This window comes from Ceratotherium simum, chromosome 31 (assembly GCF_057802395.1).
Source record: "Ceratotherium simum simum isolate JZ-2026a chromosome 31, ASM5780239v1, whole genome shotgun sequence".
NCBI lineage: Eukaryota > Metazoa > Chordata > Mammalia > Perissodactyla > Rhinocerotidae > Ceratotherium > Ceratotherium simum.
The window spans coordinates 13,523,976-13,549,202 of NC_141930.1; the positions used below are offsets into that span (position 1 = coordinate 13,523,976).

The window sequence follows — 25,227 nt, forward strand, 5'->3', positions numbered from 1 at the left end:
ATGGCACTAACTCAGTTCCTTGGTTGCGGCGTTGTGCTCTGTATGTGCTATTCTCTGTATTCTCCTTTACAGCAGGCCAGTCGCATAGTCAACACGTATTAATAACGCACAGAAAAAAGACAGCTGAATGATAACTGAAGGTGAGAGAATGAAGAAGGAAATTGTAATTATTTTAAAACTTTGCTTTAATGGATACTCTAAAGGTGCATTATTATTATGATTTTTTTTGTGTGTGAGGAAGATTGGCCCTGAGCTAACATCTGCCCATCCTCCTCTTTTCTTTGCTGAGGAAGACTGGCCCTGGGCTAACATCCATGCCCATCTTCCTCTAGTTTATATGGGACGCCGGCACAGCATGTCTTGACAAGCGGTGCGTCGGTGCGCACCCGGGATCCAAACTGGCGAACCCTGGCCGTCGCAGCAGAACGCGTGCACTTAACTGCTTGCACCACTGGGCCGGCCCCTAAAGGTGCATTATTTTTAATGCACTTTTTTTTTTTTTTTTTAACTTTATTTATTTTCCCCCCCAAAGCCCCAGTAGATAGCTGTATGTCATAGCTGCACACCCTTCTAGTTGCTCTATGTGGGACGCGGCCTCAGCATGACCAGAGAAGCGGCGCGTTGGTGTGTGCCCGGAACCCGAGCCCGGGCCGCCAGTAGCGGAGTGCGTGCACCCAACCGATAAGCCACGGGGCCAGCCCTAATGCACCTTTTAAATATTGGCAAAAAGACATTTGAATACAAAGAACTAGAAAATATGACTGAGTTTTTTTCTAAAGTAAAGATAGAAATGATCAATTTCTCTTTTTAAATATATATGATTTAATAATCAAAAATAGTTATTCTTTATTTTAGTTTAATATAAAATTAGCCCTAAGCATCTTATTATTTGTTCGTTGGTGTAGAAACTGTTGATAGCACTATTTAAATTTAGAACATTTGTATGAAGTTTATTAAGAAACCCCAAATCCAAAAAAACCACCTGTGTGTAATATACTGCTAAGGAAATGCGTGTTTTAATTGTAAGCTCCTAAGAATAATTTTGAATAGTTGTTCTGATTGCATACAATACCAACCACATTATATGTCCATTTATCTATTGGGAAGAGGCAAACCTGTATTGGACATACTGCGTGAATTCATAACAAGGTAATAATAATCCATAAGTTTAGTACCAGCCCTACATCTGTTTACTCATTCATTAACTTATTAATTTGATTGGTTACCTTCTGACCAATATTGCTTTAGGTATTTTTGTGATGGGGGTAAAAAAAGACGTTTTGCCTGCCAGCAGGACTCTGTAATCTATTTAATTACAGTCCACGTGCTTATGCTCATAATCAAGTCAGACACGTCTTACTTTCTCATGTGGCATTTGCTAGGAGACATAGTCTACTCTTTCAAGGACTGCTCTTTCCAGAGCTCCATGACTTTGCTATTACTAGTTCTTTTTCTTCTGTTCAGCTGATTCCAGTATTTACTAAGTAGGCTTAAATAAGCCAAAATATTATAACAATAAATAAAAACTTATTCTGTGCAGTTTGGATTTGGTAAGAGGCTGTCTACTTTTTTAGTAGTGGAGCGCACGCACTTAACTGCTATGCCTCGGGGCTGGCCCATACTTTTTTAATTTTTAAACATCTCTTCAGTGGCCGGCCGACGGCGTGGTGGTTAAGTTTGCGTGCTCTGCCTCAGCGGCCCCAGGGTCCACAGGTTCGGATCCTGGGCGCAGACCTACACCCTGCTTGTCTAGCCATGCTGTGGCGGCGTCCTTTATACAAAAAATAGAGGAAGATTGGTACAGATGTTAACTCAGGGACAATCTTCGTCAAGCAAAAAGAGGAAGATTGGCAACGGATGTTAGCTCAGGGCCAATCTTCCTCACCAAAAAAAAAAATTAAAAAAATCTCTTCAGATTACTGGCTGATTATTAGTACTATACCATTACCTCTTTTTATTAACCTTGTGATTTTATATATCTGAGATATAAAACATTGTCCTTTTCTGTGAGGATTTTACAATTGTATACATAAAACACATAACTCAATGGTAAAGATTAAGTACAAAGTGAATAATAACAGCCATAAGTATTGTAAGTAATGATAAACATGGACTGAAGTAGTTGAGGTAAAATATGGATGTTGAATGGAGAATGGGCAGGTATAAAGGAAAGGAAAGAAGCTTCTAGGCTGAGAGAATACTATGAGGAAAGGCATTGAAATAGGAATCTGGACAGTGGGTTTGCCAAAAAAGATTTTTTGTAGATGGTTTCTAATTAGAGCAGATAAGTGACTAGTCAGAGATAAGACTGGACGTGTAGTTAGGGAGTGGATTGTGGTGGACTTGAATGCCAGCTTTATATTACATTTTACCTACAGGTTTTGGGATTAATATTTATTAATTAATGTGTTTAATTAATGTGTTAATTATGTTTAATTAATGTGATTAATATTAATGTGTTTAATTAGGAAATTTAATTTAGGAAATTCACTGACATGTGAAATGGAAGGTGGCAAATACTTACAGCAAAATCATTTAGGAAACCATTGCCATAGTTTACGGGTGAAGAAAGAAGAAAAGAAACTCATGTGCAGTGAGTAGCACATGCCCCTCCTCTGCGAGAGGATTGGCGTGGTGGTTGGAATGGAACGGGACAGAGTTGCTGATCCAGTGGTTGAAGCCATGGTAGTGAACGAGCTCTCAGGGCATGTGGTGTGAGCAAGAGCAGTGTGTGCTGACCCCTGAGAAGCCCACTGTAGAGGATGATAGCAGGAGATTAGCCAGAGGAATCAGAGGAAGGAAACGGGAGGAAGTGTGAAAGGCCAGTGGAGATGAGTTTCCACCATTGGATGTTGTAGTGAGCTGAGAGAATGAATAGATTTGGGGAGTAAACTTATTTTTTATTTTTTTATTTTTTATTTTTTTGGTGAGGAAGATAAGCCCTGAGCTAACATCCATGCCAATCCTCCTCTTTTTGCTGAGGAAGACTGGCCCTGGGCTAACATCTATTGCCAATCCTCCTCCTTTTTTTTTTTTCCCCGCTTTTTCCCCCCAAAGCCCCAGTAGACAGCTGTATGTCGTAGTTGCACATCCTGCTAGTTGCTGTATGTGGGACGCGGCCTCAGCATGGCTGGACAAGCAGTGCATCGGTGTGCGCCCAGATCCAAGCCCGGGCCGCCAGTAGTGGAGTACGCGCGTTTAACCGCTAAGCCACGGGGCCGGCCCCAGGAGTAAACTTTTAAAATAGAGTATAATATTATGTGCCGGCAAGTGCAGAAGTTATAATTGTAGAGCCTTGATGGATTTTGCACCGTGAATTCTTTTTTTTTTTTTTTTTTTTGGTAAGGAAGATTCACCCTGAGCTAACATCTGTGCCAGTCGTCCTCTATTTTGTATGTGGCTCGCTGCCACTGCATGGCTGACGAGTGGTGTAGGTCCACGCCCAGGATCCGAACCTGTGAACCTGGGCTGCCGAAGTGGAGCATGCTGGACTTAACCAATACGCCACGGGGCCGGCCCCTGCACGGTGAACTCTTTACCTGTACCACAGGCTTAACCAGTGCCTCAGAAATCTCCCTTATGCCTCCTCCTTGTGGTTAAACAACCCCGAAGGAAACCACTATTCTGTCTTAGATTTGTTGTGCCTGCTTGTTGGGATCATACACTCTACTCTTGTGTGATAGCTTGTTTTTCTCCGTGTTATGTTTATGAGATTCATCTGTGTTGTGTTTGACTGTATAGTATTTCATTGCTATATAGTATTCCATTGCATGAGTATACCATAATTTACTTATGCATTGGACATTTGGGTTGTTTGGGCTATTAGAAATAATACTGCTGTGAACATTCTTGTATGTATACATTTCTGTCAGGGATGTACCTAGGATTGGAATTGTTGGCTGATAGGTTATGCATGCAAAGAGAGGTGTCTTAGCTGCTGTTTTTGCATCACAACCTTCTATTCCTGGATCTGTTGGGAAAGATAAGAGAGCTATTCAGGCATCAATTAGATGCAATAAAGAAATCAACACACTTTTGGCCAGATTGAATAGTGAATGTCAGCAACAATTAAAGGATGTTCTTGGGAAATTTCCCTGGAAGTTCAACTGAAACAACTTCGACCATTCTCTTACCTATAAGCCAGTTACTGTTAACTGTGAACATACCCATTTTTAAGTGATTTTGGGTTACCCAATTTGGAGACCCAAACATTCAGCTCACTGTTTAATTCAACGTTAGATTTTATTATTCTCTTTTGTCCTCTATGTTCACCATTGTATTTAAGTTTCTTTTATTTTTTAATTTGAACAATAAAAGGGTCAGGATGGCCAAAAAAAAACTCATTCATAGTACATACAGGTCGGGGGCTGGCCCCTTGGCTTAGCGGTTAAGTGCGCGCGCTCTGCTGCTGGCAGCCTGGGTTCAGATCCCAGGCGCGCACTGATGCACCGCTTCTCCGGCCATGCTGAGGCGGCGTCCCACATACAGCAACTAGAAGGATGTGCAGCTATGACATATAACTATCTACTGGGGCTTTGGGGAGAAAAAGGAAAAAAAAAGGAGGAGGATTGGCAATAGGTGTTAGCTCAGGGCCGGTCTTCCTCAGCAAAAAAAGAGAAGGATTGGCATGGATGTTAGCTCAGGGCTGATCTTCCTCACACAAAAAAAAATAAAAAAATAAAAAATAAAAAAAATAAAATCTTTCATAGTACATACAGGTGGTGCTTGCCTGTAGCCCCAGCTACTCGTGAGGCTGAGGCAGGAGGATCGCTTGAGCCCAGGAGTTCTGGGCTGTAGTGCACTATCTGGTATCTGTGCTAAGTTTGGCATCAAATAGTGACCTCCTGAGAGCCGGGGACCGCCAGGTTGCCTAAGGAGGGGTGAACCGGCCCAGGTCGGAAACAGAGCTGGTCAAAACTCCGTGCTCATCAGTGGTGGGACTGGGCTTGTGAATAGCCACTGCACTCCCGTTGGGACAACATACCCAGACCCCGTCTCTTTTGCCCCTCCCTGATTTAGGATATCCTGTGTCTAAATAAATAAGGGAGGGAGGGAGGAAAGGTAAGTAAAAATTTGCCCTTTTCCAAGTTCATACTTAAAAAAAAGTACATACATAATAAATACATACATAATATATAATGTCAAACAATATCGTTTTCCCCTCCTACTGGCAGTGTGTGAGAGCTCTCCACATCACTGTCACCGTATGGTATCTTCAGCTTTCAAAATTTTTAGCTATTCTTCTGGTGGTACAGTAGTAATTCATTGTGGTTTTAATTTGCATTTCCTTAATAACTAATGAAGGTGAGCACCTTTTCGTATGCCTGTTGGCATTAGGATCTTTTCTTGTTGTAGCATGCCAGTTGTCTTTTGTCAGATATGTGTATTGCAAATATCTTTCCATACTCCTAATGGTGCATTTTGGTGAACAAAAATTCTTTATTTTAATGAAGTCTAATATATTAGTCTTTTCCCTTAAGATTAGTGCTTTTCTGTGTACTATTTAAGACATTTTTGTCTCCCACAAAAGTCATGAAGATAACCTCATATTATTTTTAGAAGCTTTGTTATTTTATCTTTTAAATTTAAAGCTATAATCTGTTAAGAATTGAGGTTTATGTATGATGTGAGTTTTGGGTTCAAGATTTTTCTTCTTCTGTTTAATATATAGACATTCAGTTACCTCAGCACCATTTATTAAGATAATCCATTTTTATCTACACTGCAGAGGAGAAGAGAGTTTAGTCCTGATTTCATACGAATAGAGTGGTCTTAAATAGTAGTTATACCCCGGAGAGGAGTTAAATTCATTTCCAGCATGCTTAGTCTCCCAGTTAATTAAGAATATATCATAGAGGGCCGGCCCTGTGGCTTGGTGGTTAAGTGCACGCGCTGCAATGCTGGTGGCCCGGGTTCGGATCCCGGGTGTGCATCGAGGCACCACTTCTCCGTCCATCCTGAGGCTGAGTCCCACATACAGCAACTAGAAGGATGTGCAGCTATGACATACAACTATCTACTGGGGCTTTGGGAGGAAAAAGTAAAATAAATAAAATCTTTAAAAAAAAAAAAAAGAATATATCATAGAACTATTTTGTTTTCTCCTTCCTTTTATTTTATTTTTTTAACTCTTTTTGGAAATAATTTCAGATTTATATAAAGTTTGTAGAAAGAGTATGTAGAGCTCCCATGTACCTTTCACCCAGATCCCCCAATTGTTAACGTTTCCGGACTATTTGAGAATAAGCTGTGGACATGACATCCCATTACGCCTTCAATGTGTATTTCCTGAGGACATGGACACTCTCCTGGCAGGAAGTTCACGTTGGTCCGGTATTACTGTGTAATCCACAAACTCCGTTCAGATTTCATTGATTGTCCCAGTAGTGCCCTTTGTAGGTCCAGGATCTAATCAGGATCATGTATGTATTTCTCTTCATTTGACTGCAGTCTCCATCAGTTCCTCAGTCTTCCTTGTCTTGTATGACCATGACATTTTTTTTTTTTTTTTGTGAGGAAGATCAGCCCTGAGCTAACATCCATGCTAATCCTCCTCTTTTTGCTGAGGAAGACCGGCTCTGAGCTAACGTCTATTGCCAATCTTTCTCCTTTTTTTTTTCCCCCCAAAGCCCCGGTAGATAGTTGTATGTCATAGTTGCACATCCTTCTAGTTGCTGTATGTGGGACGCAGCCTCAGCATGGCCAGAGAAGCGGTGCGTAGGTGCGTGCCGGGGATCGAACCTGAGCCGCCAGTAGCGGAGTGTGTGCACTTAACCGCTAAGCCATGGGGCCGGCCCGACCATGACATTTTTGAAGAATACAGGCCACATCGTTTGTAGAATGCCCTTCAACTAAGTTTTTCTGGTGTTTCCTCATGATTTATGCATTTTTAGCATGAATATTGCAGAAGCGACCTGGGCTAATCTCAGTGTTACATATCAGGAGATACCAATATTGATTTGTCTTATTAGTGATGACTTCTGTCACTTGGTGAGGAGTATGTCTGCCAGGTTTCTCTGTTGTAAAGTTAATAAATGTGTTTTATTATTAAATAGTAAGTAAATAATAAGTATTTTTTGAAAAGATATTTTGAGACTGTATAAACATTTTGTTCCTCATCAAATTTTCTTTCGCCCACCAGATTTGGCATCCATTGATGATTCTTGTCTGAATCAATTATTACTCTGAAGATTGCCAAAGAGTGATTTTTTTGAGAGTGTGGCTTGAAACAACAGTAATTTATTCTCTCCCAAAGGATGATCTTTTAATTCCGGTATTCCTTTTAGATTTGTTAGTTGGTATTCTACCCAAGAGCTTTCTCTTCCCCCTCGTGTTTTTGTTTGTTTGTTGGTTTATTTATGTCACTATAGACTCTTAGATTCCTATTTTACTTAGAGGCTTATAATCGATCATTTATTTTGATTCTCAACTTGTCCCAGATTTGGCCCATGGTATGGCCCCTTCAAGTCGACTCCTGTGTCCTTCTGATGTTTCCTCGTCATTCTTTGAGCAATTCTTACTTTCTGGCACAATAAAACGTTCCTAGGCCATCTTGTATTTTCGTTGCCCAGACCGTGGGGCCAGCTGTTTCTCCAGGGAGCCCTACTTGATTGATAATCAATTCATTCTTTCAACGAATATTTATTGAGTGACTACTATGTTCCGGGGACTATTCTAACTTCCTACAAAGCTATTTCCTCAAGTGTTAGTAATATGTTGCTCCTTGAAAACTAGTTGTGGCATTTTTCTTTCACCTGTCACGTAATAGGAATCCACAATTGTTGCTGTGTACGTTTGTATATCTAATTAATTAGACTTCCTATGTTTATCACTGATAAATGTAGAAATTTTCTTTAATATATCTAAAAACCACTAAAAACTGATTATGTGTGTACAGTGTCAACTTTGTAGCCATGTAATACATGAGGATTCCTCTGTAATGATTATCTTTATGCAACCTGAGTCCAACTCGCACATGCTGAAAACGCTGATACTTAGCATTACCTGAAGGTATCTCATAGTGTGAAGTTATCCTTCCAATGTTTTCTGTGAAAGCATTACCGTGTGAGTAGAGACTGTGTAAGTGGAGATGTCAGTCTAGTTCTTTATGAAGCAGATGGAGATACTTTGCTCTAAAAGAGTTGAAACCACCTCAGCATAGTTTGTGCTTTTCTGGTGCTCTTCTACTCCCATTCACAAAGACCAGTTTCTAGCATTTCTATGACAAAAATATACTGTAGCCTTACTTTCAAATGAGGACTTTATATGAGATTATTTATTTATTTAAATGATGTGAATACAATGCTTTTACCTAATTTAAATTCCAATTTTGGTGTTTGTGGCAGACATATTGTATCCTACCAGTGCATTAAAATCACGTCACTGTGATTTGCAAACACATTAGTTTCCTGTTTGTTACCATACTTAAAGGATGAAGTCTTTCAAGCTTTTTTTTCTTTACTCTTTTTTCCATTTGAACTTTCTGCTATTTGTGTGTGTATGATTATTGCAAAGTAGAATTCAAAATGACATAAATCTTATAACTGATTAACGTGTTAATTATTAAACTGAAATCTTTATGAAATAAGAAAAGTTTAAACTTTTAAAGGCATAGGTTGCTCTTTGGTGTTAAAAAAGTCTTTGGAAAACTGTTAGGCAATTTCTAATAAAGTTAAACATAAACCTACTTTATGACCTAGCAATTCCACTACTAGATATTTACCCAAATGAGTATACCCAGAAGAAATAAGTGTCTGTGTCTGCTAAAAGACTTATTAAAAAGTGTTCAAGGTGGCTTTAACTTAATTGTCCCAAACTGGAAACAACCCAAATGTCCCATCAACAGCAGAATAGATAAACTGGTATATTCATTCAGTGGAATACTATTCAGTGATAAAGAAGTTTGAAATACTGATATATTCAACAAAATCATTATGTGGAGTGAAAGAAGCAAGACAAAATAATACATATTCAGATTTGAAGAACAGACAAAACTAATTTATGGTTATAGAAGTCAGAATAGGTAAGTTGGGGAGGTGGGTATTGCCTGGAAAAGCCGTGAAGGAACTTTCTGGGTAGCGGAAATGTTCATATCTTGGTCTGAGTGGTGGTCACGTGAGTGTTTACATCTGTAATAATTCAGGGAACTGTGTTCTTACGGTCTGTGCACTTTACTTATTATACCTCAGTAAAATACTGTAAAAGAGAAAGAAAGAAAAGAGAATCCCTGTATGTTTGCCTTTCTCTTCCTCTACCCTGAGTGTATTTATTAAATTAGGGATTTGGACTAATTGGACTTACTATTCAATGTTAACTTTTCTTTGCTGTTTTTCTTATCTTTTTCTTTTCCGCTGCCTCCTTTATTTTTCCCTTCTTCTTAACCTCGGTTTAGTTCCTGTTCTTGTTATATTCTTCCGTGGTTTCACAAGAATTCTTCAGAAATGAGATATAAGTGAGCAGTTTATTGACTCCTGATGCCTTGCTTATGACCTGGCTGCCAGTTGTGCATTTGCGTCAGGCTCCCCTACCCCCTGGCTGCTACTGGCTGCCAGCTCGGATTTGTCTGCTGCAATAAGTGGACGCGTTTTTGTGCGTGATGACTGGAGTCTTAAATGTATGGTGCAGAAGGCACAATTCGAATGAAATAGTACAGAGTTTACATTGAAAATAAATTTTAGGGCCGGCTCCGTGGCTTAGCGGTCAAGTGCGCGCGCTCTGATGCTGGCGGCCCGGGTTCGGATCCTGGGCGCGCCCCGGGGCACCACTTCTCCGTCCAGCGCGGGGCCGGGTCCCACGTACAGCAACTAGAAGGATGTGAACCTACGACACACAACTATCTGCTGGGGCTTTGGGGGGAAGAAAATGAATAAATAAATAAAATCTTTAAAAAAAAAAAAAAAAAAAAAAGAAAATAAATTTTACTTTGTGTAAAAGCTTTAGATTCGTTTTGGTGATTTGTGATATGGAACATATATACATATGCTTTATTAAATAACCTCCTTTGGTACTTTAAATAACTTGATGTAATAATTTTACATTGTGTGTTATTTATTATGGAAGTTTTCAAACCTTTACAAAAGTAGAGAGAATGAGATAGTGAATGTCCCTGTACCCATCACCAGCGTCAACAGGTTCCACACATGGCAGCCAAGCTTGTTTCTCATCTGTCTCTCCTCTGAATTGTTTTGAAACAAACCTCACATATATCACTTCATCCATAAATATTTTAGTATGTATCTTTAAAGATTATCTACAGTAAACATTAGTTATATTTACTTTGTCCTGTTATTGGGTCATTGAAAAAACTCAAAATTTATTTGCATTAGGTAAGTCCAAGAATTACCAATGACCCTTATTCATTGCTAATTTTAGTTGCCTGGTTACCAAACATACATAAAAATATTCACAGAGGATAATGTTTTTAATGACTAAATAATTATAAGCTTTCTGGGTTAAGTAAAGTTCATTGCTTTTGTTATAATATCCAAGCTAAGCAATCTGTGAATCTCGTGTTTGCCTTGTTTTAAAGTACTACTTGTTTAAAATGACTGTAAAGTTGAATTTTTGGTCATTAATGTACAGAAAATGTTGCAAAAACCCCAAGGAGATTTCATGAGAAATGATTTTCCTGTTTATGTAGTTTGTTTGTGCTGCACCCCCCTTAGAAAATCATACAGATGGACCATCCACTCCCACCTTTTTCCATGGAAATTATAAGTAATGTAAATGTAGCTTGCATGATGTATTGTGGAAATATTTCACTTGTGTGCCTTTATCTTTTTTAAACAGGTAGTATAACTCCAACCGTGGAGCTGAATGGGCTTGCTATGAAAAGGGGAGAGCCTGCCATCTACAGGCCGTTAGATCCAAAGCCCTTCCCAAATTACAGAGCCAATTACAACTTTCGGGGCATGTACAATCAGAGGTTTGTATGTCTTCTTTGGTTTTTGTCCTTATTTATTATTTTATGCATATTGTAAAAGTTTCTGAAACTCAGAGTATTTTCATTGTAAAGAAAATTCACTTCAGGCATTTTGTATGGAATTGAGATAAATCAGGCTCACAAGGAATAAAGTGATAAATTAAAAACAATAACTGGTTTTATTGGGTCATGAGAGCCCTGTATTTGTCGCAGGCAGGACCACGTTTTAAAATTGTTTCCCATGATAGTGCTTACTTTCCAGGTGACTTGCTCATTTCCTCACCAAGCAGATGCTTAGCCTCATTAGTTTTTTTCTTAATTTGTCCTAATACATTGCAAACATGAGTGTTTGTAACTTATAGGAAATTTGTTGGAAAAATTTACTAAGTCTTCTGCACATTGCATAATTTTGTGATAGTTAACAAATGTAACAGAATTTTCTTCAAAAACCTGGCAGAAGTAAAAAAAAAAGTGTAGTTTTTTTTCTGATCATTTGTAAAAACCGTATAACTCATTATAGAGAATGTGGAAAATGCAGAAAGTTAAAGAGAAAATATAATTTGCAATCCCAGAATTAAACACTTTTAATATTTTGATGTACTTTACATTCTTTTTATTCTTTGTATATAAATATATTTAACCAATTTGAAGTTATCCTTTGTATGCAATTTCGTAGTCCTTAATGCAGGTATAATGTATGAAGGGTAAAATGCACAAATCTTAAATGTACATCTCAATGACTTTATTTTATTACTTTATTTATGTGTATCTGTATTTATACTTTACTTGATGACCTTTACATATGTATATCCTCATGTGATCACTACCCCAATCAAGATCCAGTGTGTTTCCATCACCCCTGAGAGTTTCCTCAACCCTATTTGCACCTGATACTCCTCCTCCAGAAATAACCTCTTTCTATCACCATAGATTGGTTTTGCCTGCCAATGATCTTCATATAAATAGACTCATTAAGTATTTAGTCTTTTGTGTCTGGCTTTTTTCACTTTGTATAATGGTATTCTTGTTTTGTTTGCTTTTGTTTTTTGAGATTCCTCCATGTTGCCTGTATCTGGGTTTTGCCGTTTTTATTGCCAAATAATGTTCCTTTGTATGAATAGATGATAATTTATTCATTTTGTATGTGCAATATTGTGCCCTCTTTTCACTTAATATACTTATCATTTTTCATATCTTTAACCTTTGAAAAATATTTTTGCTGGCTATATAATGCTTCATATGGCCAGGGTGTACTTTACAAGTATATAAATAGGTGTAAGCAAGGAATACTTCATTAGTCTATAAACAAAATATGCCTGTTTTTGATCATCTAGGTTGTTTCCCTTTTTTTTGGACAATTATAAATAATGTTGCAGTAAACAGTCTTTATGTTCAAATTTTAGTTCATATCACTGATTATTTCCTTAAAATTACTATAAAGGGAATATTGGATTAAAAAGAATAATGTATTGTCTAGTTACATTAAAGTTGGTACTAATTTCTTATAGTATATTCCATACCATTCTGACAACACCGAATTTAAAACACATTGTCTTGTTTGATAGTTAAAAAGTGGAATGTTTTAAAATTTTGGTTTATTGATTACTTATTGTGAGGCCAAACAGTTTTTCAAGCATTTATTAGTTGCTTGTCCTTTTTGATTTCTCTATTTTAATTTGCTAAATTTTACTGCATTCCTTGACCAGTCTTCAAATGTTTATGTGTTGAGGGTATTAGCATTGTCTATTTTATTTGTTTAATTTTCCTGCTTTTAAAAAATTGGCTTTTCTGGGGCCAGCCCGGTGGCGCAAGCGGTTAAGTGCGCGCACTCTGCTGCGGCGGCCCGGGGTTCGGCGGTTCGGATCCCGGGCGCGCACTGGCGCACGGCTTGTCAGGCCATGCTGTGGCGGCGTCCCATATAAAGTGGAGGAAGATGGGCACAGATGTTAGCCCAGGGCCACTCTTCCTCAGCCAAAAGGGGAGGATTGACAGGTATTAGCTCAGGGTCGAGCTTCCTCACACACACAAAAAAATTGGCTTTTAGTTTTGTGTTTCTTTTTAATGTACTACAGTTTTAAATGTTATGTGGTCTAATCTGTTAATTTTTTTTTTGTGATATCTTCCACTGCTTTTATGCCTAAGAAATTCTTTCTCACATGTGATCATATATTTGCTGATGCTTTAAGAAAATGTTTTTTTATTGAGATATAATTGACATATGACATTGTTTAAGTTTAAAGTGTACAACATATTGCTTTGATACATTTATGTTGCAATATGGTTGCCATATGGCTGCCGTTGTAGTGTTAGTTAATACCTCTGTTGCATCACATAGTCACATAATTATCGTTTCTTCTAGTGTTGGGATGCTGATGCTTTTAAAATCATTTTGTATATTTACTGACATTACAATTCAAATGTGAGGAGAATATATTTATTTAGTCTATAGGTAATCTGATACTTTTTGATGTCTTGCTTGGTAGAGGAAAAATTACCATTTAAAACTTAGTCCTATTCAAAGTGTAAATGGTTCATTTAAATGTTATTGCTCAGGGCCGGCCCTGTGGCTTGGTGGTTAAGTGCACGCGCCGATGCTGGCGGCCCGGGTTTGGATCCCGGGTGCGCACTGAGGCACCACTTCTCCGTTCATCCTGGGGCCGAGTCCCACATACAGCAACTGGAAGGATGTGCAGCTATGACATACAACTATCTACTGGGGCTTTGGGGGAAAAAATAAATAAATAAAATCTCTATTAAATGTTATTGCTCAGGTTCTCTAAGAAAAGCCTGCAGTCTCTTAGACTTCTGCCCCTCACCCTTTCCTCCCAGTGTGCCTGGGGGAGTTGACTCTACTGCCCTGGTATGAAGGGAGGGGCCCTCACCTCTGTATGGGTGTCGCATATTGTCCTCTGGCTCCTCTGGTCTTTGTGGTGATGACCCTTGTCCACGAGATAACTGACACCTCTCTTGCCTGCTCTGTGGAAACTGGCAGTTGGTGACTTGTAGTCCATTTTTTCCCCTCAGGTAATGCTTCCAGAGAGTATCTACCATCTGCCCCTTGCGGTCTTGGACTAATGCCTTAGCTGCCCTGGGCTGCCTGGGATGTTGTTCCTTTCCCCTCCTCTCCTGTAGCATCTTCTCTTCTTACCGTGGAGCATCCAGTTTTAGGCTTACCAGCTCTCAACCTGGTGTCAGTACCACATAGGGGGCAAGAGGGATATCACATTTCTCTTATAGTTGCTTTGCTTTCTCTTTTCCTGTATAACAGACCCATTGCCTTTCTTCTCATCCTGAGTTTAGCTAGTATAAATAAAACTGTTTGCCCTCTTAAGCACGATAGAGATGTTTGGTCACCCGAGTCAGGAACACCTTGTCTATTTTTTACTTGCAATATATTTCACTTTTAATGTACTATAATGAATAGACTCAGGAGGATACTATATTTAAATGTTTATTATATTTTGATATCCAAAGTCCGGTATTGAAATTTTGCTAGAGTTTTGATTAGTGAATTTATTACTTTTAAATGAAAGATGTCTGGTGCTAAAGCAATGAAAAATCAGACAGTAATCTCTGTCCTCATGGAGCTCACCTTCTCGTAGGGGAGGCAGTCAGTCAGTAAGAGGTGGCTACTCGCTGAGAAGGTGACTTTTGATAAAGACCTAAAGGAAGAGAGGGCATAAGCAGTGTGCGCGTCATGAGAGAGGGGGAGAGCATTCCAGGCAGAGGCCAGAGCAAGTGCAAAGCCCATGAAGCAGGAGTGCGCCTGGCGTGTTGATGCCTCGACCGGGAGGCGGTGTGGCAGCAACAGAGTGAACCAAGGGGGACAGGAGTTGGTATGTGTTTTGATTTTTTGTGTGTGTTTGATTTTTTTTGTTTCAGATTTTTGGTTAAGACTGTTGACATTTTTTCCTTTGTTGGCAATTTGTAGTTTCAAGATCTAATTCCGTGGTTGTCTTGAGGGGTACAAGAATTTTATTTATGACTTCTCAAAAGGGTTGTGCCTTAGGCCATTCCTATTTAATGGATAAAGTGGACTTTCCCTTCAGATTTTTGGAGAGTCTTTAGAATTTTCTGCAAATCACAAAAAGGGTAAAGAGAAAATAGGGAAGTACTGGTAAGCTGCCAAGCCGTGTGTCAACTTACAAGCTCTCTTCTCACAAAAGGGCAAACCTTGCTGTTACTCATTAGGCTATTAAAATTATGATTTCACGTATGACCTTAATTTGCAGATGACAACACCTGAATGTGTTACAGGGAATTTGGAGCCAAAGATCAGAGGAGACTCTTCTCCTTGTCAGACTCCAGATGAATCAGTAGCTTCTTAATAAGGCAAAGAATGAAAAGTTAAGAAGTCTAAGAAACGGATACCATTTAGAGGGATTTTTGAAAAGGTCCTTCCATTTTCTACTTAAAATAATATTAAGTAATAATTAGATATTGCTCATGCTGTTGTTTTATCTGTTCTTTTCTGATGAGGTGGCTCCACTTGAACTCCTTCAAAGGCCTAAAGAGGAACTGATAACAAGGCCTTTCGCCCATGCCTCGTTTTATGGTGGCTGGAGAAGAAGAGGTTTATCCAAGAGCAAACTCGGTGGGGATGATCTGGCTTCTGCAGTAGCTGCCTCCCTTAATGAGTACATCCAGTTACATAGATTCTCTTCTCGTTTGGGGCACTGTTCACTAACAGTTACGAAGTTGAAAGCATACAAAAATTTATAAGACAAAGTGCAGGATGTAAAGATTGGAGAGCATTTTATGCCTTTGTTCTCCCATTTTTGTTATAAAAAATTATATACTTTATCTCAAGGAATAGCATGGCTGAAATCAGGCCTCCTACGGATAGTTTATCAGTTGTGTGTATTCACAGATAAAAGAAGCATCATTGCTTGGCTGATGGCCAGAAAGCCCGCGGGTCTGCTGATGCAGATTGCCCAAGGGCCACAACTCCCACTAGATTATGTGCAAATGGGAATTTTTGCTCTGTGTAGCTGGGAGGCCTCTTGGGGTGATCTTTAGGCATGGTTGCATGTAGGGCTGTAGTGTTATTTTTCCTAATTTTCCATTTCTCTCTTTCTAGCTCTTATTTTTCCTCTGCTTGACTTTATATTCAAAGAAGCTCACTTCCATTTGCTATACCTCATATGTTACGTGGTCCTTAGACTTCTAGTTGTAGAGAAAGAACAAGTTTTTGTTTTTGTTTCTGGTAGTTCTTAGAAAAGTCCCAAGAAAAACTTTGAGTAGAATGTCCGTCCCAAATTTTGTCATTGAGACTGGATTTGGGGTGGAGGGATACTTTAATTGGCCAAGATTGAGTTTGTCCCCACCCTAGAGAAACAGGATTTAGTCCCATCCAAACTGCTATGTAAAGCACGATTATTTTATAGAATGGTTCCCCAAAGGCAAAGATTCTGAGAGAAAATCATTTCTGTTACAGTCAGAACATTTGGTTCAAATCCTAGTTGTGATGCTTTTAGCTATGTGATCTTGGGTAAGGCACTGAACCTCCCTTAGATAATATACAGATGATAATACCAAATGAAAGGACTTGTGTGAGGTCTTACTCATTTAGCAAACATTTATCGAATGCCTACTGTTTGCCGCATGTTGTTAGAGTAGATACCTTGATGAAAGACAGTCTAGTAGACTCTGAGTCTACTAGAAGAGGAAGACCATGAAAAAAACAGTAACAGAGTGATAGATGTGTCCATATGGTGCTGTGGAAACACTGAGCATAAGCGCCTCACTCAGACTGGGGAATTAAAGAAGCCTCCCAGAAGGAATTCACACTTGAACTGAATCTTCAAGTTAACTAGGCATTAGTGGGGTAAGGAAGGTAAGGAAAGCAATCTAGATTTTGAGAACAATGGCAAGGAATCCTGAGAAGTTTAGTTAATTCATGGACTTGCAAGCAATTTGGTATGTCTGGAATGAAAAGACCGAAGGTCAGGCAGGGTGCTGGTCTGGATGTCCTCAAGTGGCATGCTGAGAGGTTTAGATTTTATCCTGAAGATGGTTGGGAGCTGAGGTGTTTTAAACTGAGGCATAAAATAATTGGATATCTGTTTTAGGAATATTGCTTTGGCAGTATGTGGAAAATAGTTCGGATAGGCTTAAAATTCAAGTGAGAAAGATGAATCACAAGGACGTTGTTGTAATTCAGGCTTAACGTGATGAGAGCCTGCACCAGTGAAGATGGAGATGAGGGGATAGTCTCTAGATATTTAGAAGGTAGACTTGGTAGCACTTGGGGATTGGTTGGATGGGGTGTGTTAAGGGTAACTTTCACATGTCTAAATCTCTAGTAATATTGTTCACAATGAGAGGAGTTGGAGGAGATCTTTGGAAAGATGAGAAATTGTTTTTTGTTTTTTTGGTGAGGAACATTCACCCTGAGCTAACATCCGTTGCCAATCTTCCTCTTTTTTTTGCTTGAGGAAGATTAGCCCTTAGCTAACATCTGTGCCAGTCTTCCTCTAATTTGTATGTGGGACATACAAATTACACAGCATGGCTGATGAGTGGAGTAGGTCCATACCTGGGATCTGAACCCATGAATGCAGGCAGCCGAAGCGGAGCACACGGAACTTTAAGACTTGGCCACAGGGCCAGCCCCGACGAATTCAGTTTTGACTATGTTGATGTTGAATTGCCTATGAGATGTTTAGGAGGAGTCCATTTTATCACTGTTTAACGCCTCAGCGAAGAGTATGTGAAGATTATCTTTGGACTTGAGGGTTTGTTGGAAGTACGTATGCGAAGAGAAACTTCAGAGTCTCGAGCTTCCAGAGTGGGGATGTGTAATACATCTTGCAGAAAATGTCATTGTTTAGGATACAACCTAAGTTTGAGCGACCCATCTATTCTTCGTTCATCTAGGATTTATACTTCCTTCCCATGAGGTTTTGGTTATATTGGTTTGTCATCATTTAATTTGGAACATTTTCATTGCATACACCTGTGCCTAGCGCACGCGCACGCGCGCACACACACACACACACGCCCCTGCCCCCCCCACCCCCAGTTGATCTATTTTATGTCAAGACGGTATTTTGGCTAATGTATCTGATTCCTGGTCCAATCACTTGTTTAGGTCAGTAAGGTTGTTTTCTGTTAATGTGTGGGTATGAGTCATAGCAAATTAAACAAGGAAAGAGTTTGTATTATTTTGCCGAGAAGTTACATGTTCCTATGGGCAGAGCCAGGTGAGGCTTCGTGGTCTCCTCCTATTGCCATGGGAAATAAATCTGTGAGACTCATAGAACTTTATGGACAGCTGTGGCTATCAGTGGAAATTTGATAGGGTGAAACGAGTTTTTTAAAGTATCTGAACTGATTTTTTTCATTATATTACATAAAAGTAAAACTAGAAATAACCAAGATTTTAGTTTATGAAATAGCTTCTTTATTATATTTCAAAGTTTGTGTTATATAGGCTAATGACTAGCTACTAATTATTGTGATGTTGGTGTACTGTTTATTTTGAACTTGTTCAAACTGTCAGTCTAAGCACTCTTCACCAGCTTGTAATGCCCTTTAAAAAGCATGTTAGAAAGTAGAACAGTTGAGAAACTGAATATATTTGTAGCAGTAGTGGTATGAAAAAGTATAAACCTACAGTTTTGCTTTCTGCCACCAGATGGTGCTTGTGTACTGATAAAACAACATATAGACTGGGTGAGCTCACTTTGGTTAGTATTCCAAGACCGGTGGTTAACTGATAAATGAGAGGTTAAACCGTACAAAATCACCAGTATTTGACCTTTCTTTGCCCTGTAAATATGTCAGTTTCAAATGGTTCAACCTAAAAGGAAAAAGTCAGTGAAGTACACAACTTTAAAGCCTCTTGGATAAATGAAATAAATGTGAAGTGGTGAAAAGCAGGAATTCATTCTAATAGTTACATATAATTTTGCCTTTTGTATATTACATCCCTTGGTTTAGGGAATATATTCTTTTCTCTTTTATCATATGGTTTATACATGGAATGTATAAATGATTTTTAAAATGATATTTCTCTTCAAAATGATATATCTTCATGAGGATATCACTTTATAGAGTAGACGTACAACTGAAAGGCTATGAGACAAACTTTTAGTATTTTCACATAGGACTACATTAATTAAGTTAGGGATGTTTTTCCTTTGGGGGAAATAAATCTAAACCCACAATAAAGAAACATTAAAAGTACATTGTCTTTTAAAACTCTCATAAGCCAGAGAAGAGAATTTGAATCAGTTACCAAAGGAAAGATGAGGGAGAATGAACTGGAATATGAAGCCGGGGAATCAGAGAGCCAGGGAGATGATTTCAAGGTAAATGTAGGATTATTTTGGGTCAGAAGCTTTTGTCTTAGGCAGGCTATGTTTAAAATTAAGAAAAGGAACTAGTGGACATTGTAACTTACAACAAAATTCATCGTTTGGTAAAACCAGATGTGACACTCTTCATTTTATAAAATAGAAATACAATTTTTTTCTTTGAAGTGAGATATGAAGAGGGTCTCCCAGTGTCTGTTTCCCCAAGTATTAGATAAAAATCAAATTATTTAAAAAACATTTTGGGGACTTATGCTTCTGGCTGCAATGGAGTAACTGGGACCAGACTTAACCTCCCACCATAAAGACCTAGAAAGCTTAGGTAAAGTTCTTCCATTATACATGAACTGATATAATATGATGTGAAGGGAAGTTGTGGTAAGTTAAAGATGTATATTGATGCAGAGCAAAAAAAGAATAGTTAAGAATATAATAGTGGAGATAAAATGGAATCATAAAAAATTGTAATTTAAAAGAAGGCAGAAGAGAGGTAGAAAAAAGGAGTAATGAACACATGGGATAAATAGAAAACAGAAAACAAGATGATAGATTTAAACCCACCATATTGATAGTTATGGTAAATGTAAATGGTCTAAACACTCTGCTTAAAAGGTAGGGAATGTTAGACTGAATAAAAGAGCAGAAAATATAACCATGTGTGTGTAAAGAAATCCACTTTAAATATACAGACACAGATTGGTTAAAAGGATGGAAAATGGTGTTCCGTGCACGCACTAATCATAATAAAGCTGGAGTGGCTATGTTTATATCAGATGCAGTAGATGTCAGAACAAGAAATGTTACCAGGGGTAAAATTAACAGTGATAAAAGGGTAAAATCATCAAGGAGACATAATAATTCTAAATATACAGGCACCTACTAACAGGCCTTAGAATAAGTAGACAGAAAAACAAGCTACTGCTATGTACTGAATTGTGTACCTTCAAAATTCATATGTTGAAGCCTTAACCCCCAATGTGATGGTATTTGGAGATAGGGCCTTTGGGAGGTAATTAGGTTTGGAGAGTTAATGAGGGCGGGGGCAGTGTGATGGAATTAGTGCTCTTATAAGAACAGACACCAGACAGCTAGCTGTCTACTTTGCACCCTCCACCCCCACTGTCATATGAGAGTATAAGAAGTTGGCCACTTACAAGCCAGGAAGAGAGCTGTCACGAGAAACTGACCATGCTAGCACCTTGATCTTGGACTTCTAGCCTATAGAATGGTGAGAAAATAAATTTCTGTTGTTTAAGAGCCTATGTTATTTTGTTATGGCATCCCGAGCTAAGACAGCTATAGAATTCAGTAACACTGTAAACAGAATATACGTTCTTTTCAAGTGCACTTGGAGCATTCACCAAGATAGATGATATGCTGTGCTATAAGACAATTCTCCAAAGGTTTAAGAGAACTGAAATAGTACAAACTGTATTCTTGACCACAAAGGGATTAAGTTAGAAAAATAGCTGGAAAATTCCACAAATATTTGGAAGTTAAACAACACATTTCTAAATAATGCATAAGTCAAAAGAGAAATCACAAAGAATATTTGAAAAATATTTTGAGCTAAATGAAAATGAAACATTGAAATACAGTCATGTGCTGCTTAACAGTGTTTTGGTCAATGACAGACCACGTATGTGATGGCGGTCCCATAAGATTAGTACTATATTGCCTAGGTGTGTAAGTAGGCTATACCATGTAGGTTTGTATAAGTACATTCTATGATGGTTGCACAATGACAAAATCACCTAATGACACATTTCTCAGAACGTATTCCTGTCGTTAAGTGACGCATGACACTATGTGGATGCAGCTTGCTTGGAGGGAAATGTATAGCTTTAAATGCCTATGTGAGAAAAAGAAAAGGTCCAAAATTAATGCTTTAGGCTTCCACCTTAAGAAACTAGAAAAAGAAGAGCACGTTAAATCTAAAATACAGAGAAGGAAATAGTAGGATAAGAGCAGAAACCAATGAAATTGAAAGTGGACAAACAATAGAAAAAAATCAATGAAATCAAAAACTGCTTCTGGGAAAAGATTCATAAAATTGATACATTTCTAGCTAGACTGACAAAAGAGAGAAGGTGGAGTTACATAATACCAGTATCAGAAATAAAAGAGGGAATCTTACTTAACATTAAAAGAATTATAGGAGAACTTTATGAATGACTTTATATTTATAAATTTGATAACTTAGATCATTCATTGGCAAACTGTGAGGCTCACTGCCTGCTTTGTAAACAGTTTTATTGGAACATAGCTGTGTCCATTCATTTATGTCTTGTCTGTGGCTGCTTTTGAACTGTAATGGCAGAGTTGAGTAGTTATGACAGACTATATGGCCTGCAAGATGTTTACTGTCAGGCCCTTTAAGGAAAATTTTGCTGACCCCTGAGTTACGTGGATGAATTGGACAAATTTATAAGAAGGAACAAATTACCAAAACTGACTTAAGAACAAATAGAAACACCTCATTAACTGTATAAAAGAAGTTGAATTTGTGTTAGAAATTTTTCTACAAAGAAAACTTGAATCTCAAATGATTTCACTAATAAATTCTATCATACATTTGAGGAAGAAATAGTATCAGTACCTAGGAAACAGGAGAAAGGAACACTTTCCAACTAATTATATGAGGTCAGCGTTATCCTGATACCAAAACCAGACAAAAACCTGACGAGAAAAGAAAACTCGAGATCAGTATCTCTCATGATCACAAATATAAAAACCTTTAACAAATATTAGCAAATTAAATTCAGCACAATTTAAATAACACAATACACCAGGATTAAATGGAGTTTATCTTACGAAAGCATTAACCATATTAATAGAATAAAGGAGAAAAACCATCTGAGCATCTTATTACTCAGAAAGAGCATTTGGTGAAAGTCAGCACTCATTCATGATATAGACTCATCAAACTGGAAGGGAAGAGAACTTCCTTAATCTGATAAAGGACTTCCCTAAAAAACCTCCAGCTAACATGTTGTATGGTGAAAGACTGAATACTTGTAAGATGAGGAACAAGGCAATGATGTACACTGTTATTGCTTCTACTCAACGTTGTACTTGAGTTCTAGCAAGTGCAATAATAAGAAGAAATAAATGGGAGAAAATATTGGAAAAGAAGAAATAAAACTGTCTTTATTCTGCAAATGCCATGATCCTATATGTAGAAAATTCTAAGAAATCAAAAATGAAAAGCTACTGAAATAAGTGAGTTGAACAAGGTCACAGGATACAAGGTCAATGTAAAAAAATCAACAATAATATTACTATATATGGTAATGAACAACTGGAAAATGAAAGTAGCTTAAAAACATATCATACTCAGGGCTAAACTTAATGAAGTATGTGCATGACCTATATACTGAAGGCTAAAAAATATTGCTCAGACAAATTAAAGACAACTTGATATTATTAAGATGTCAGTTCTCCCAAAGTTCACATAAAGATGCAATGCAATCTCAATCAAAATTCTAGCAGGTTTTTTTTTTTAATTGATAAAATAATATTAATGTTTGTGTGGAGATGCAAAGGACCTGCAATCACCAAAGCAGTTTTGAAAAGAACGAATGGATTTGGAGAGCTCACACTACCTGACTTTAAAATTTGCTATAAAGCTACAGTAAGAAAAGGCAGGGGCATATCGGCGTGAGGAATGATATACAGATCATAGAACAGAGTTGAACAGAGGTTGGCAAACTATGGCTTCTGGGCCAAATCGGGCCTGCCTGTTTTTGTATAGCCTGCAAGCTAAGAATGATTTTTATGTTTTTAAATGGTTGGGGAAAAAAATCAAAAGAATGATATTTCGTAACACGTGAAATTCAGATAAAATTGAAATTTTGGTGTCTTTCAGTAAAGTTGTAGTGGAACACAGCCGTGATCATTTGTTTATGTATTGTCTATAGCTGCTGTCATGCTGCCGCAGCGGAGTTGAGTAGGTTTGACAGAGATTACATGACTTGCAAAGCCCAAAATATTTAGTCTGGCCCTTTACAGAAAAAGTTTGCTGATCCTTGGAATATAGAGTCAAGAAGTAGACCCACCTATATGTGGTCAGTTTGTTTTTTTTCAAAATTAATTTCAGCAAAGGTGCTAATAGGCAAAAGGTACTCTTTCCAAAAAATAGTAGTAAAACAATTACATATCTGGATGGAAAAAAATGATCCTCAACTGTTACCTCACACCCTAGAAAAAAATTAATTAGAAGTGCATTATAGATCTAAATGTAAAAGTTAAAGCTGTAAACTTTCCAGAAGAAAATAGACTGTTACTTTGGAGATAGGGAAAGATTTTTTTTAGAACTCAGATAGCATGAATCATAATTTACAGAAGAAAATACTTTGCTACTTTGGAGATAGGCAAAGATTTGTTAGAACACAAAAAGCACAAAACATAAAAGAAAAAATTGAGAGATTAAACTTTGTCAAAATTTAAAACTTCTGGTACCTGAAAATCACTGTTTAAAAAATGAAAAAGCAGGACGTTTACTGGAAGAAAACATTTGCAATACATCCGTTGACGGAGGATTCATATCCAGGATATATAAATGAACATTTTGTCTGTCAATAATAAGACAGACAAAAATGAGCAAAATATTTAAATATAAACCTCACTAAAGAAGAGGTGTGAGTGGCTAATAATCAGGTGAAAAGATGCTCAAAATCATTACTTATCAGAGAAATGCTACTTAAAACCGTAGCTAAAATTTAAGAAGACTGATAATACCAAGTGTCCTGGCGGGGCACCTGGAACTCTTGTAGCATCGCTGCTGGGAATATAAAATGGTACAATCACTTTATCATGGTTTGTCACTTCCTTATGAAGTTAAAGAGACACTTACCATACCACCCAGCAATTACCATACCACCCAGCAGTTCCACTCCTGGTATTTACCTAAGAGAAATGAAAGTATATGGCTATTCAAAGACTTATACGTGATTGTTTATAGCATCTTTCTTTATAATAGCCCTAAACTGGTAAGATCCACCACCAGGTAAATGGTTAAACAAATTGTAATATAACCATGCCACGGAATACTACTCAGTGGTGAAACTTCTGATTAGCAATATGGATGAATCTCAAAAGCATGCTGAATGAAAGAAGCCAGATACATGGTATATATACAATAAGATTCTATTTTTGTGACATTCTAGAACAGGCAAAATTAATCCGTAGTGACAAAAAGCAGTTCATTGGTGGCCTAGATCTGAAGGTGGGAATTTCTTCTACGAGGAAACTTTTTGGGGTGATAGAAATGTTCTCTGTCTTGATTTTGGTGATGATTATACGGGTGTATGTCAAAACTCATTAACTAGGAGCTTAAAATAGGCCCATTTCATTATATGTAAATTTTACCTAAATAAAGTTGACTTAAAAAATACATTTTGTAATACAGATCTGCCTCAGCTTACGATGGGGTTACATCCCAATAAACCCATTGTAAGTTGAAAATGCATTTAATACACCTAACCTATCAAACATTGTAGCTTAGCCTAGTCTATCTTAAACGTGTTCAGAACACTTACATTAGCCTGCAGTCAGGCAAAATCATCTAATACAAAGCCTATTTTATAATCAAGTGTTGAGTATCTCATGTAATTTATTGAGTACTGTACGGAAAGTAAACAACAGAGTGGTTGTAGGGGTACAGAATGGTTGTAAGCGTATCGGTTGTACCCTCATGATCGCTCACTGCTGCTGCCCAGCGTCAGGAGAGAGTCTCGTACTGCATGTCACTAGTCCGGGAAAAGGTCAGAATGCAAAATTTGAAGTACAGTACGGTTTCTAATGAATGTATATCACTTTCGCACCATTGTAAAGTTGAAAAATCGTTAAATGGAACCTTGTAAGTCAGGGACCGTCTACTCTATTTTCTTTGAAGCTAAAAATATTTCTAAGAAAGCATCAGATTTTTGCCTCTCAAGCATTTGTCCAAAACCATTGTAAACGTCTTACTAGGGCCTAAAATAATAT

At 37.8% G+C, this 25,227-nt stretch overlaps 1 protein-coding gene and 1 pseudogene across 14 annotated transcripts in view; both read left to right on the top strand.

Moving 5' to 3' along the window:
• The window catches only part of STAU2 (staufen double-stranded RNA binding protein 2), a 392,065-nt gene that overhangs the window by 122,805 nt on the left and 244,033 nt on the right, over positions 1 to 25,227 (top strand). For 13 of the 14 annotated variants that reach the window (XM_087420424.1, XM_004436284.3, XM_087420425.1 and 10 more), the window contains one exon: positions 10,789 to 10,924. In XM_087420424.1, the coding sequence (XP_087276550.1) occupies positions 10,789 to 10,924 (136 nt within the window). Of the gene's footprint in view, positions 1 to 72; positions 141 to 10,788; positions 10,925 to 25,227 lie in introns of all 14 variants that reach the window. The other variant, XM_087420428.1, reaches the window with a different exon arrangement.
• Positions 4,717 to 5,000, top strand: LOC147913025 (signal recognition particle RNA; annotated as a pseudogene).